Below are 12,500 nucleotides of genomic sequence, written 5' to 3' on the forward strand. Positions count from 1 at the left end.
GTGTGTGTGTGCGTGCATGTGCGTGTATGTGTGTGTGCATGTGTGTGTGTATTTGTTTGTCTAATATCTATTTGCCACAGAATGGACACGACGCTCGTCGACTTCTCCGACATGAAATGGCAACGCGGCAATCTCAGCTTCCTCTTCAACGGCGATGCTCAACGTAAGCGACATTGCTCAAGCCATCACACCATCACATACTCTATCAGTCACGTTTCTATCAGGTCATTGTGCTGTCTGTATATTGGACAACGAACTGAAAGTCTACCAACGAATGAAAGGCCATGTAAGATGCAACTAGGACAGTATGTGTTGTATAAACTAATGCAGCTATGAGTCCTAACAGACGGGACTTTGTAAAAGTTGGGAGACTTGATGAGTAGCTACTCAAAATGCATAGGGATCAAGTGACTTATGTGTGTGGACTACATTTGTGGCTGACTGGCTGACTATGTCTGTTACGCTTCAGGAATGTGCCATGCCTCCTGTATGACCCAATCACTGAGCAGTATTTTCTTTATGTTGTACGTGGCAACTAGAGACAATGAACGGACCCTCTGTTTGAAATTTTACGTCAGACGTTGTCATCATCTTGACAACCTCACAAAATTTTTATTTGTCAAGGAGTTTAGGACTTTTACATATATTTTATTGATATCAACTAATGATACTGATTATTCTAGCAAGTGAATGAAATCCTAGGACTTAGAGGTGTCACTCACAGTCTGACCCGAGTAATTCACTATTCTACTCTACAGCATAGACAAATGTATTGGGTCCACCACAACTTGAGTGACTTTAGTCATCAGGATGGCAACCTCACTTGGTCATCACATGAACTCAGTTAAGCCCGGATCACAGTATAATGCTGGCACAGCGTCCTGCGAGCGTCCTGGACGCTGAAAAGGACGCTTACATGAGTGCCAGCGAAGACACTGGTGCTGTACCATTCACAGTTTTGTGTCTGATGAGCGTCCATCGCACAAAGAACACACTGCGACAGTTGTCTGGCATTGCAAAGTAACCACGTGTGTACAGTGTATTTGTGACAGACATGGACGACGAAGTTTTGCTTTTGTTGCTGCTGTGCCGTAGTTTCAAGCGTTTTCTTTCATCCTTAGGTCCTTGTAGTCCTTTGACTGAACTTGCCAAACACAGGGAAAACCACACACACACACACACACACACACACACACACACACACACACACACACACACACACACACACACACACACACACACACACACACACACACACACACACACAATGAAAACTTATATCACGAATCAATGATCGATGCCATGTGAATGAATAGAATATCTCGATATGTCCAGTTGCTGTGACTGACTTTCGATTGGTTGAGAATGAGCACGTGATGTCATTGGACGCTGGGTCACTTCCGGCTAGGACTCTAGATTAGAACTTTTCTTTATTCCAGCGTTGTGGACGCTCGCCTAGCATCGTGCGAGCATCGCGGACGCTGACATGTTCACAGTGTGACACTGACGCTTGTGCCAGCATTGTACTGTAAACTGGGCTTTAGTCAACTTGAAGACTTTTTCAAACACTGTCAACCGCCGAAATGTTCATAACCACGAGTGATATTTACTTTCCATCTGTGATACAGTAGATCTTGGTACTGTACTTTGATGACAACTGACTATTTATGAAGTTTTCTCTCACGTATACATAGTGTGGTATGTTCCTTACACTTTTTCTTGATTCTCTTGTGTGTGTGTTTAGTTGGATGAAGTTGATCTTGATGATGAAGTTGATTTCTTGATGAGCACGTGAGGATTATTAATATTGTGGTTTTGTTATTGTCAATGATTGTTGTTTGTTGTTGTTGATGCAGTGATATTGTGTCTATACAAATGTCGACCAAACCCGTCTCGTTTACGAGATCTCAATGTGGGTGGCTGTTCAAGACGGAGAAGACGGTGAGTCGGTATTTGATGTGTTTTGTGTCTTGGAAAATTTGTGATATGGGTTTGTATATACATGTACGTATGTTTAGCTAGTGTCTGTCCCTCCATCTGTCTGTTAGTCTGTCTGTCTGTTTGTTAGTCTGTCTGACTCTCTGTCTCTCTGTCTGTTTGTCCATCTGTTTGTTTGTCTGTCTGTGTGTCTGTCTTTTTTGTCTTTGTCTGTCTGTCTGTCTGTCTGTCTGTCTGTTCTTTGTTTGTCTCTCTGTTTATTTGTCTGTCCATTTGTCTGTGTGTCTGTATTTTGATTGTGTGTCTCTCTGTCTGTATGTCCATTTGTCTGTCTGTTTGTCTGTCTGTGTATCTGTTTGTCTGCTTCTTGTTTGTATGTCTGTCTGTTTATTTGTCTGTCCATTTGTCTGTGTGTCTGTTCTTTGATTGTCTGTCTCTCTGTCTGTTTGTCCATTTGTCTGTCTGTCTGTTTTTTATTGTCTGTCTCTCTGTCTGTTTGTCAATTTTTCATTTGTCTGTCTGTCTGTTTGTCTGTCTGTCTGTTTGTCTGTCTGTCTGTTTGTCTGTCTGTCTGTCTGTCTGTCTGTTTGTCAATTTTTCATTTGTTTGTCTGTCTGCCATCAGTGTGTAGTCTACTCGCATCCACATCCGTGTAACACTTGTATGTCCACATGTATGACTGCTATTTCAGTCTTCCTACAATAACACAGTGTTCACATTCAACTAGGAGAAGGTCGGCTTGTTCGATGCAAACGTCTACGACATCCACGGACTAACAGTCGTCACAAGAAAAAGGTACATAACCTCATCACACACTCACACCCTCCTCACTTCCATAGAGACACACAAACCGTCAGTTCACATCGAAGGCATTTACATCAGGCAGACATACAACCGAAACATCAAAGCCATACGACGCGCACTTACACGCATTCTATGCATTTCAGGCGTGAACACTTATCCGAGGAAGATCTACAACGAAACAAGGTTTGCACTCCGCCGTTCGAATCTCGTCCATACTAATTGACTTACGTTCCTCTCATAGGCGCTCGTCGAGAGCTTCACAAAGGGCCAAACTAATGGAGACGGAGAGCCGGTAGGTTGTTTTGTATGCAGACAATATGTTTGTGTGTGCGTATCTAATTTGGTTTGTGGTTGGTAGTCGTTAGAGAGACGGCAATCGCTGTTGCCACCTCCCCATGTGAACGTTGGTTTCTGTGAGTATTTGAACGCGGAGAATGAGTGAGTTGTGTGCGGTTGTGGCATGGTAGACGATGTGTTAGACAATGACGTGTGATGTATGGTGTGCATGACGTGTGTGGGGTAACTGTAGGAGAGAGCGAGTACTAATAGAGTATGAAAGTTAGAATGAGATGAGGAGACGGAGAGATAGGTTGTTATGTGGTCGGACCTGAAAACGAAGTAAGTGATGGAATTAGGGTCGTTGGAGGTGCAAATATATGATTAATTAGTCGATTGGGGGATTAAATGGTATCATAGGCAGACAGACTGATGTGGCCCGGTGTGTAATCGATGTGATACAATTGGGTTAGAGGAGCACTGTCCAGATTATGTGCATACTCGAAGACATGCCCTTCTACTGCAATGCAATCCAGACAGAGAGACAGACAAACAGACAGACAGACAGACCAACTGACACACAGGCAAACAAAAAGACACACACTGGAGGAACGGGAGGCTGTGAGTCAAGAAATAGAGTACCGTGTGTTTGCTAGGCGGTTCAGTTTACATAACCTGAACGTGTAGATATGTGGATTGCACCAATAGCTACTCTAGCTATTGCTAGGTGTAGTCATCACGTAGTCTACGTCTACAGGATTGTTGCCAAGGTGTGACAGACGTGTGAAGATTGAACCACAGTCAATGTGGGAGCATTCTTTTCAACTGTACAGCTTCTGCGTAGAACAATTTGTCATGGCACTTGCAGTTCTGCTTCCACTCGCACGCCATTGCGGACTAGGATATTTCCACCGTTTCTGTCCTGATTGCACTCTGAAGTGCACGAAACAAACGCCATTGTGAACACTTACTTTCTGAACGGTATTTTTTACATGTTCCACTAGCCTCGAACTTCCAGACCAGAGAGCGTGCGAACTCTAGTCTGGACCAAGTCGATACTAAAATGATTTTGAAAGTATTTATCAAAAGCGATGCTAAATGGTAGTCTAACAGCGTAGGATCGTTTTACCACATCAACATATCATTTGTAAATGCCATGAGATCTCACGAACAAAGAAGAGACGTCTGCCATGTTTACAGCGATATTTTGGTAGACGACATAAAACCACAACTCTTTGATTCTTCGGCAGACCGCTAGCTAGTCTAACCACTTGACTGGTGAGACTACCACTTGACGTTGTCAAAGGTGATGGCGACGCTACTGTGCATGTCCGGTCACCGCAAGCTTGAAAATATGGAAGAACGGAAGCTGAAACTAAAAGTAAGATGTGTGCGTGCACCAGAGTCTTCATCACGGCTCTGGCGTGCACTTAGCCGCCCAAGAGGATTTCACACGCGCACAATCAGCATTTAATAATGTACTTAGCATAACCAATTACTGCTAAACCAATCAGAATTTACAACCGACATTCCGGTTGTAAGGAGCTGATTGGCTTAGAAGGCTATTTCCGAAATCATTTTAGTATCGACTTGGTCCAGACTAGAGTTTGCGCGCTTCGCATGCTCTCTGATCTGGAAATTCGAGGCTAATGTTCCACGTGCAGGATCTGTAACTAAGTCTATCGCTTGCGATTGCTGTTTGCAAGCGACCTAAACTTGTGATATACAGTAGTGGACAAAAGTATTTGCCAGGTAGTTTCTGTTGATTTTTTTATCATATTCTGGCCTACAGAATGGAAATAAGTGCTGATATGAGCATAAATTATTGGTAAGTTGGTTTGTTTTCAAAGGTTGGAACATTGTTTGCATTGAAGATGCTTTGATAAGTTGTAATGTAAACTTAGTATTTTAACTCGGTTGTAACGATAATCTAATATCCCATTCACACGAGCATTTGTAACTGTGTCAGCACGGTATGGGATGGTTTGGCTCGGTTTCGTTTCGTTGTGTGAATGCCGGCCGAACCGAACCGAACCGAACCGTGCTGAGTTGGCCCACCTCAAGTTGCCATGCCAGCACGGTTTGGTTTGGTTCGGTTGTGTAGTGCCTGTCAAAACGAAGACGATGTCGACGTCTATGCTCGGTACTTCTCCTCGATATTTCCACAGACTGTTCTAGTGCCAGCGAGAAGTAAGTGCAGACAGCTTGTTCCATGACGACGTCTGTATCTAGCGTGCACACCAAGAGACACGCCTACTAAAACTCGGCTGGCTCGCTTTGTCAGAACGTCGTGTGAACAAGGGCTGGCTCGCTTCATTAGCCCAGGCTGGCTTGGCTCGGCTCGGCTCAGTTTGGAGCTGTGCTTGTGTGTATGGGGTATTAAATTGTAACAACCAACTGATTTAGACTTAATTATGTACCAATTAGCACTATTGTAGGTCAAAATGTCCATTTTCACACACTATAGTAATCATAAATGGCATTCTCTGAACCGGTTTCGAAAAACTGTATTGAGTCCTGTCACCGGCAGAGGGATGTTTTGAAGTATTTCATATCATTCTATTCTCACATGTTGGTTCTAGTTATTCGTCAGGTCACTACTGACCAACGCACTTACTCTAATTTCATAACTGTTCGGCGATCTAGATTTTGGCAAAATTAGGTTGCCGCTATGACGCCGTACATTAATTTTTGGCGTAAGTTGGTTGCAGGAGCCTTCACATACTTAAGAAAGTACCAGACGCATATCATATCATTCAGCGCGTGCTAAACTATACTACTACTACAGTACATAGGTAGTCTCGTGTAGCCAGCCCCTTCCCATTTTTGATTAGTGCAACATGCGGTGTGGAAGTTCGAATTCTTGCTTTTAGGTATCAAAGTCCCATGATATTTATGTTGCGTTCTGAAGCCAGCTCAGCTCAAAACGTTTGTACTACTAGTACATCAAGGTACGTGGTGAAGCACAGACATCCTATACAGTATGTCGGCATTACAGTAGAACCTTGCTAATCCGAACAGCTCTGTAGCACTGTCAGCACTAATGTGTTCGAAGTAGTGAATTGTTCAGATTAGTGAAACACGTAGCGTCGAAAGCCTCCACCGTGTCTCGGATACCCAGACTTTGCTTGAGTCCCGTATTAAGATCTACGTTGTACAGGAACACATAACTGCAAACTTTTAGAACGCAACGGCGATTCGCAACACAACTTTAGCTAACAACTACACAGAACTGCAAGTAATACATGTATTCAACACTGAAAGTAGTCAGAAACTTGCATTTGCTGAAGAGCATTTAGTGATCTGGACCCACGAAGCAGGGCACCGAGATCATTCGGATTAGTGAGGTCCGGATTAGCGAGGTTCTACTGTACTCATTTCGGCAAACATATGAATGTGCTTACAGTACATATACTAATAGTACTAGGAATGTCTGTTTTGAATGTTTCAGAGGAAACTGATCCAACGTTTGAATGGGCTTCAAATTTGGGTGGACATTTAATTTGGGCATGGCAGACCCTTCGCCGAAATTGCTGAAATTAAATGTATGCCGAACATTTACGAAATTAGAGTAGGTTAAAACAAACATCTTGAAAACCCTTGAAATATCTTGCTCTGCAAATACTTTTGTCCACTACTGTATTACGAGTCCAATAATTCTGTGCTGTAAGAATGTAGAGTTTCTGGTAGGGTATCACGTCTTTCCAGCGTTGTCGTCCTAAGTTTCTCTAATTTCGAGATTTGATTTCATGTATACATGTTTTTCAATCCGGTGTCCGAGGCACCAGCGTGCAAGACACCTGGACAGAGTGTCTTTAATTAATGTTATGATGAGAGGGAACGATTTCAACGGGCGGAATGAAGTTGAGGGGATTGGTGGTGGTGTGATGGACATGAGTGTGAGACAGTGAATGGAGTGAATCAGTGTGTCTGTAGATAATGAGGGTAGACGTGTTGTAGTTATCGTCGGCTACAGAATGGCTGACAGACGTGGAGGAATGAGAGCAATTTGTGTTTCACTGTGGGGCACGAATATCTTGGCCATGCAGTGTATACTATTTCTATTTGTTGTTAGAATGTGTGGTTTGTAAGAGGGTCACAGGTTGACAGACTTGTAGATGGATGAAGGCATAGTGGTTTGAAAAAACCCGATGAACAGATGGATAGACAGATTGACTATGTGACAGAACAATGGAGAGATGGAATACACAGATAGACAGTTTGATGTCTAGACCAGTTGATAGATGCTTAGACAGATGGAAAGACAGACAGACAGACAGATGGACAGAGAGATGGAAAGATGGATATATGCAGAGACAGACAGGGAGAGGGGGACAAACAGACAGACAGAGAGATGGACAGACACACAGACAGACAGAGAGATGGACAGACAGACAGAGAGAGATATGGACAGACAGACAGAGAGACAGAGACATGGACAGATAGACAGACAGAGAGATGGACAGGTGGAGAGGCGAACAGATGAAGAGACAGACAGACTGACTGTCAGCGTCTATTGTTATTGTCTTGTGAGAATACTGGGTAGTGTTTTCTTCAGGTTGTGTGTCATGCTAACTGTTAATTTGTCTTTTCAACAGCTGCCATTTTGGGAGGCCGATGCTAATGAAGGAAGACAAACGAAATTTCAAAGCGGCGATAGCTCTCGTAAGTGAACTCAATAAGACGTGATGCTTTCCTTTGTGTATGTCTGTGTTGATGACTTACCAGGTGCATAGACATGTTTTGAGTTTTTTTTGTGAAATTGGCAAGCATCTGGATTTCTGGCAGCTGGTTGTGTAATGCCGTTGACTTGTAGAGTTTGTTGTAACCATGCCCGGAACAGAGAAAGAAGTCTGTTTAGATTTCTATTTGATCGAGCGTGGATTCTGTGTTTGAGGGTAATAGGGAGGCAGTCGGACCACATTCCAGAGTAACCATTTCTGTCGGATTTTTTTGAGAGATTTCAAAGCAGAGCTAGTGTGAGCGGGTTAGGGTAGAGTTATGACAGATGTAAGAGCGTTAGAGTTTCCTACCTGTTCCAGTCTTTTTACAGCACTACACGTCAAAGCGGAAGTTGATGCGATGTATCCTTGAGGTTCCAGACCTACTCGCACGAGAAGTCGTAACGAATGCATCCACCGTTTTCCTCTCATTGCTATGAAGCTGTACCTACTTCACAGTGAAGGTGAATGTCCAATCAAGCGATTTGATGTAGACAGTCACATTGTGCTAATCGAGATTTTTCCAATATGAAATGATCCAGGTCGACCTCAGTGACGTTATGCCCCTTTGTCTGAGAGCATTCGAAAAGCGATTTCTCCTTTACGTTGCTTTGGCTAGCGACTAGGGTACCGTTGAACTTCTCGAATAGCAAGGCTATTTTTCAAGAGCAACTTGTTTTTGTGTGCGAGTTCCCCTTTAAGTACATCATGTACACACACACACACACACACACACACACACACGTGCACACACACACACACACACACACACACACACACACACACACACACACACACACACACGCAATACGGGTGATGAGACAGTGCACATGACATTGGCCATATCTTGGAAATTGCAGTCCCAAATTCCAAATTTACATACAAGTATTTACTTTTCAGTTTCTCACAGAGCTATCACACCAATCAATGCCATATTGTACCAACTGTGATGTCATACGAATGACAGGTGACTAGTAGTCAGATGGAGGAAGGAAGGAAGCCTGTAGTCAGTCTGCCAATTTACATATTTATGTGGACAGACAATGAATGTGCACCTGACTCTGCACCTGACTCTATACAGACTGACAGCACTCAGACAGAAGTATTTCCTTTGTGGTAACTTGTGGTTGTTTCTTTTCTCTTCATTTAGTGTGACGATTTTCCGGTTGCCATTCACATGTTAGCGTCGCCTTTTTGTCTGTATGTTATGGTAGTGGTAATACTGATTGTTGTGTGTTGCAGGCTGTTGGATTTGCTAGAGATTATTGCTCCGTTTAGACACTTCAACAAGTTGAGAGAGTTTGTGGACTTGCGGCTTCCACCAGGATTTCCTGTTAAAGCAGGTGATGCTAGTATGGTGTGACTGTGGAATGATGATGAGGGAGTAGCATGCTGGCATATGGTGGGATAGACAGGCTGGCATTAGATTGATTATAATGATAGATGATCAAACAAGCTGAGACAGACAGATAGACAGAACAGACAGACGGATGGATGGATGGATGGACAGACAGACAGACAGGCGGATGGACAGACAGACAGACAGATGGACAGACAGACAGATGGACAGACAGGTAGATGGACAGACAGACAGATGGGCAGATAGACAGACAGACAAACACACTGATGATGTAGACTGTTGAGTAGTTTGCATGCACTGCAGTCCTGTACTTAAGTGTCCCTTTCGTGTTCATGCAGAAATCCCAGTGTTACCAACTATCACGGCTCAGGCAACGTTTCAAGACTTTGTAGTGAAAGATGATATCCCAGCACATATTTTCCTTATTCCCAGAGATTACAAGGTAAACTGTGAGTAGAGAAGAAGTGGAACAGTTTAGTGTATTTTGAGATGCATCCCTCAAATACGACAGTCTAGTGTATTTTGAGATGCGTCCCTCCAATACGACAGTCTAGTGTATTGTGAGATGCATCCCTCCAATACAATAGTCTAGTGTATTGTGAGATGCATCCCTCCAATACACTAGTCTAGTGCATTGTGAGATGCATCCCTCCAATACAACAGTCTAGTGTATTGTGAGATGCATCCCTCCAATACAATAGTCTAATGCAACAACTGTCTGTTATAGGAGGACCCTTCAAGATTTCCTGATGTCTGACATCGATGCGGCACTCTAATATGCAATGTGTGGATTGATTTCATGCTAGCAGAAGCTAGTAAAGCTTATTTATTCTTATAAAGTTTACGATGACTGTTGACCATTAGATTTATACATATGACTGTGCATAAGTATGGTATTTTAGATGGCGATTATTTCCTCTTCTTTCCCTTTTTCTTCTTTGGTTGTTGAGAAGCTACTAAGGTGTCCTCAACTGTGGCTGTCGCTTGACCTTGCTTGCTTATACGAGACTTTAGCTTCGGTATCATTGATCCAATGTACTGATAAAGTGCTTTTCCTAGTTGAAAAGAATGTGAAATGATAACATAGTGTTTGACAAACGTTGCTCAGAGCTACATCAGGGTGTGTCCTGAGGGATACATCTCTCTAATAGTCCAATGTATTATGAGATGTATCTCTTGAATGACAAGAATGTAATGTATTGTGAGATGCATCCCTTCAATACAAAAGTGTAATGTATTGTGAGATGCACATCCCTTCAATACGAAAGTGTAATGTATTGTGAGATGCATCCCTTCAATACAAAAGTGTAATGTATTGTGAGATGCACATCCCTTCAATACAAAAGTGTAATGTATAGTGAGATGCGTATCCCTTCAATACAAAAGTGTAATGTATTGTGAGATGCACCCATTCAATACAAAGTGTAATGTATAGTGAGATGCATCCCTTCAATACAAAAGTGTAATGTATCGTGAGATGCATCCCTTCAATACAAAAGTGTAATGTATAGTGAGATGCGTATCCCTTCAATACAAAAGTGTAATGTATTGTGAGATGCACCCATTCAATACAAAGTGTAATGTATTGTGAGATGCATCCCTTCAATACAAAAGTTGTGAGATGCATCCCTATAATATGTCTTACTGTGAGGGAATTGTTCGCTGCTCGGTGAGCCGTCTGCATTCCTTAATTGTACACGGACTCGACCAGCAAATGTTGGATCTCGTGATAAATCTCGACAGTAGTGCTTGTTCATCTTAGCAACACAAAGTCGTGAGTTCATGACAATCTCACTCGGATCAAACGACAACGAAGTACTTACTTCTACGTCACAATTCAGACCAAGGCTAATGCAGACATCACGGATTTCGGCACATGTTGGATTGTCCACAGCCTATAAAATTGATGAAGTGTTACACACACACACACACACACACACACACACACACACACACACACACACACACACACACACACAAACACACACACAAACACACACACACACACACACACACACACACACACACACACACACACGTATGCATAGACAGAGAAGATGTGTAATGTGTACACCTTGTCTTTGGGTATTTTCCTTCCTTCTGGTATGCTTCTTCTCGAATTGAGATAAGATGGGTAAATGCATATCCATCTGCACGTTAGCAATACAATCAGATACAATCAGATACAAAGACGCGTTCACAAAACGACGTACCTTTTCGGATCAGAAGGATCAGACGGTAAATACATATCAGCAGCGGCTGCCATTTCTAGTCACGTGCACCAGGTTAACGCACGTTAACTTAGTCTGCTAATAAATTTCACGCAAACAACCACACTGCATATTTTGTTATATCGTATTGTCATATTGAGGCTACAAACGTTGAAGGACAGATATCTATACACAAGGTTCTAGACTCTCAACGAGACACACAACGCCTAGAACACGCAGTCCACTCAGTTAGCATTGTCCCGTATGTCACGGTTTCACTCATGACGCTTTCTTCGCCAGTTGGAACTTCGTAGCGATCAGCGGTAGAGAGAAACCAAATGCACAATACCCGAAGATAACAACAAACAGTCTCGCCTTGTTCTCCGACTGAAACGGCACGCTCTAAAACGAATAAAAAAAATCGTCAACAATGCCACCGTTTAAGAGGCCTCATGACGACAACACAACCGTACCTGACCAGGACCATTTGGAAAATCAACTCTTAGCCTCAGAGACTGAAGAGCTCTCGACCGTAGAGACGATTGAAGAAGGACCCGACTGGCCGACATCCTACATACGGGATTTCGAGGCGTTTAAATCACGTGATTTATAACTGCACTTGATTGGTGCTGATATCTAGAGAACAGTAACAATATTTAATATTTAACATGTTAGGTGGAGGGGTGATTTGTTTGTAGTGTGCTTGATTTTTTACGCAATAAATACTGAAGAAGAAAGGACAAATTATTGCGAGTTCCCGGATGTCGACTAGAGCCAGGCGGCATCTGTTGTACGAGGAGAACAGTGAAGATGATGGTTTACAGGATGAAATAGACGAGCACGCGGAAATACGTAGCGGGGATTACTGGGCGGGTGAGTGATTTACTGGCAGTTCTATTTCGTGTGACTGAGATTGTCAAGGTTTGATTTTTGTGTGCCTGATGGATTTGTTGTCTACTTGTGTGTGTGTGTGTGTGTGTGTGTGTGTGTGTGTGTGTGTGTGTGTGTGTGTGTGTGTGTGTGTGTGTGTGTGTGTGTGTGTGTGTGTGTGTGTGTGTGTGTGTGTGTGTGTGGTGTGTGTGTGGTGTGTGTGTGTGTGTGTGTGTGTGTGTGTGTGTGTGTGTGTGTGTGTGTCTGTCTGTCTGTCTGTCTGTCTGTCTGTCTGTCATCTGTCTGTCGTCTGTCTGTCAG

The 12,500-nt window shown here is 43.0% G+C and overlaps 2 protein-coding genes across 2 annotated transcripts in view; one reads left to right on the forward strand and one right to left on the reverse strand.

The window, feature by feature from the left end:
* Positions 1 to 10,055, forward strand: part of LOC134197966 (ankyrin repeat domain-containing protein 13C-like) — an 11,337-nt gene extending 1,282 nt beyond the window's left edge. The window contains exons 5-17 of the mRNA XM_062667320.1: positions 81 to 163; positions 225 to 286; positions 1,745 to 1,791; positions 1,857 to 1,941; positions 2,666 to 2,733; positions 2,886 to 2,925; positions 2,984 to 3,034; positions 3,101 to 3,180; positions 7,617 to 7,683; positions 8,890 to 8,918; positions 8,982 to 9,082; positions 9,438 to 9,541; positions 9,827 to 10,055. Coding sequence (XP_062523304.1) covers positions 81 to 163; positions 225 to 286; positions 1,745 to 1,791; positions 1,857 to 1,941; positions 2,666 to 2,733; positions 2,886 to 2,925; positions 2,984 to 3,034; positions 3,101 to 3,180; positions 7,617 to 7,683; positions 8,890 to 8,918; positions 8,982 to 9,082; positions 9,438 to 9,541; positions 9,827 to 9,856 — 847 coding nt within the window. The 3' untranslated portion in view covers positions 9,857 to 10,055. The remainder of the gene's footprint in view (positions 1 to 80; positions 164 to 224; positions 287 to 1,744; positions 1,792 to 1,856; positions 1,942 to 2,665; positions 2,734 to 2,885; positions 2,926 to 2,983; positions 3,035 to 3,100; positions 3,181 to 7,616; positions 7,684 to 8,889; positions 8,919 to 8,981; positions 9,083 to 9,437; positions 9,542 to 9,826) is intronic.
* On the reverse strand, positions 10,009 to 11,591 carry LOC134197967 (signal recognition particle 19 kDa protein-like). The gene is made up of 5 exons (XM_062667321.1): positions 11,313 to 11,591; positions 11,174 to 11,249; positions 10,923 to 10,994; positions 10,745 to 10,856; positions 10,009 to 10,154 (listed from the first exon to the last, which is right to left on the reverse strand). The coding sequence occupies exons 1-5, from the start codon at positions 11,363 to 11,365 to the stop codon at positions 10,009 to 10,011; spliced, it is 459 nt and encodes a 152-aa protein (XP_062523305.1). The 5' UTR covers positions 11,366 to 11,591.
* Positions 11,592 to 12,500: the final 909 nt, after the last annotated feature.

This window comes from Corticium candelabrum, unplaced genomic scaffold, assembly GCF_963422355.1.
Source record: "Corticium candelabrum unplaced genomic scaffold, ooCorCand1.1 SCAFFOLD_85, whole genome shotgun sequence".
NCBI lineage: Eukaryota > Metazoa > Porifera > Homoscleromorpha > Homosclerophorida > Plakinidae > Corticium > Corticium candelabrum.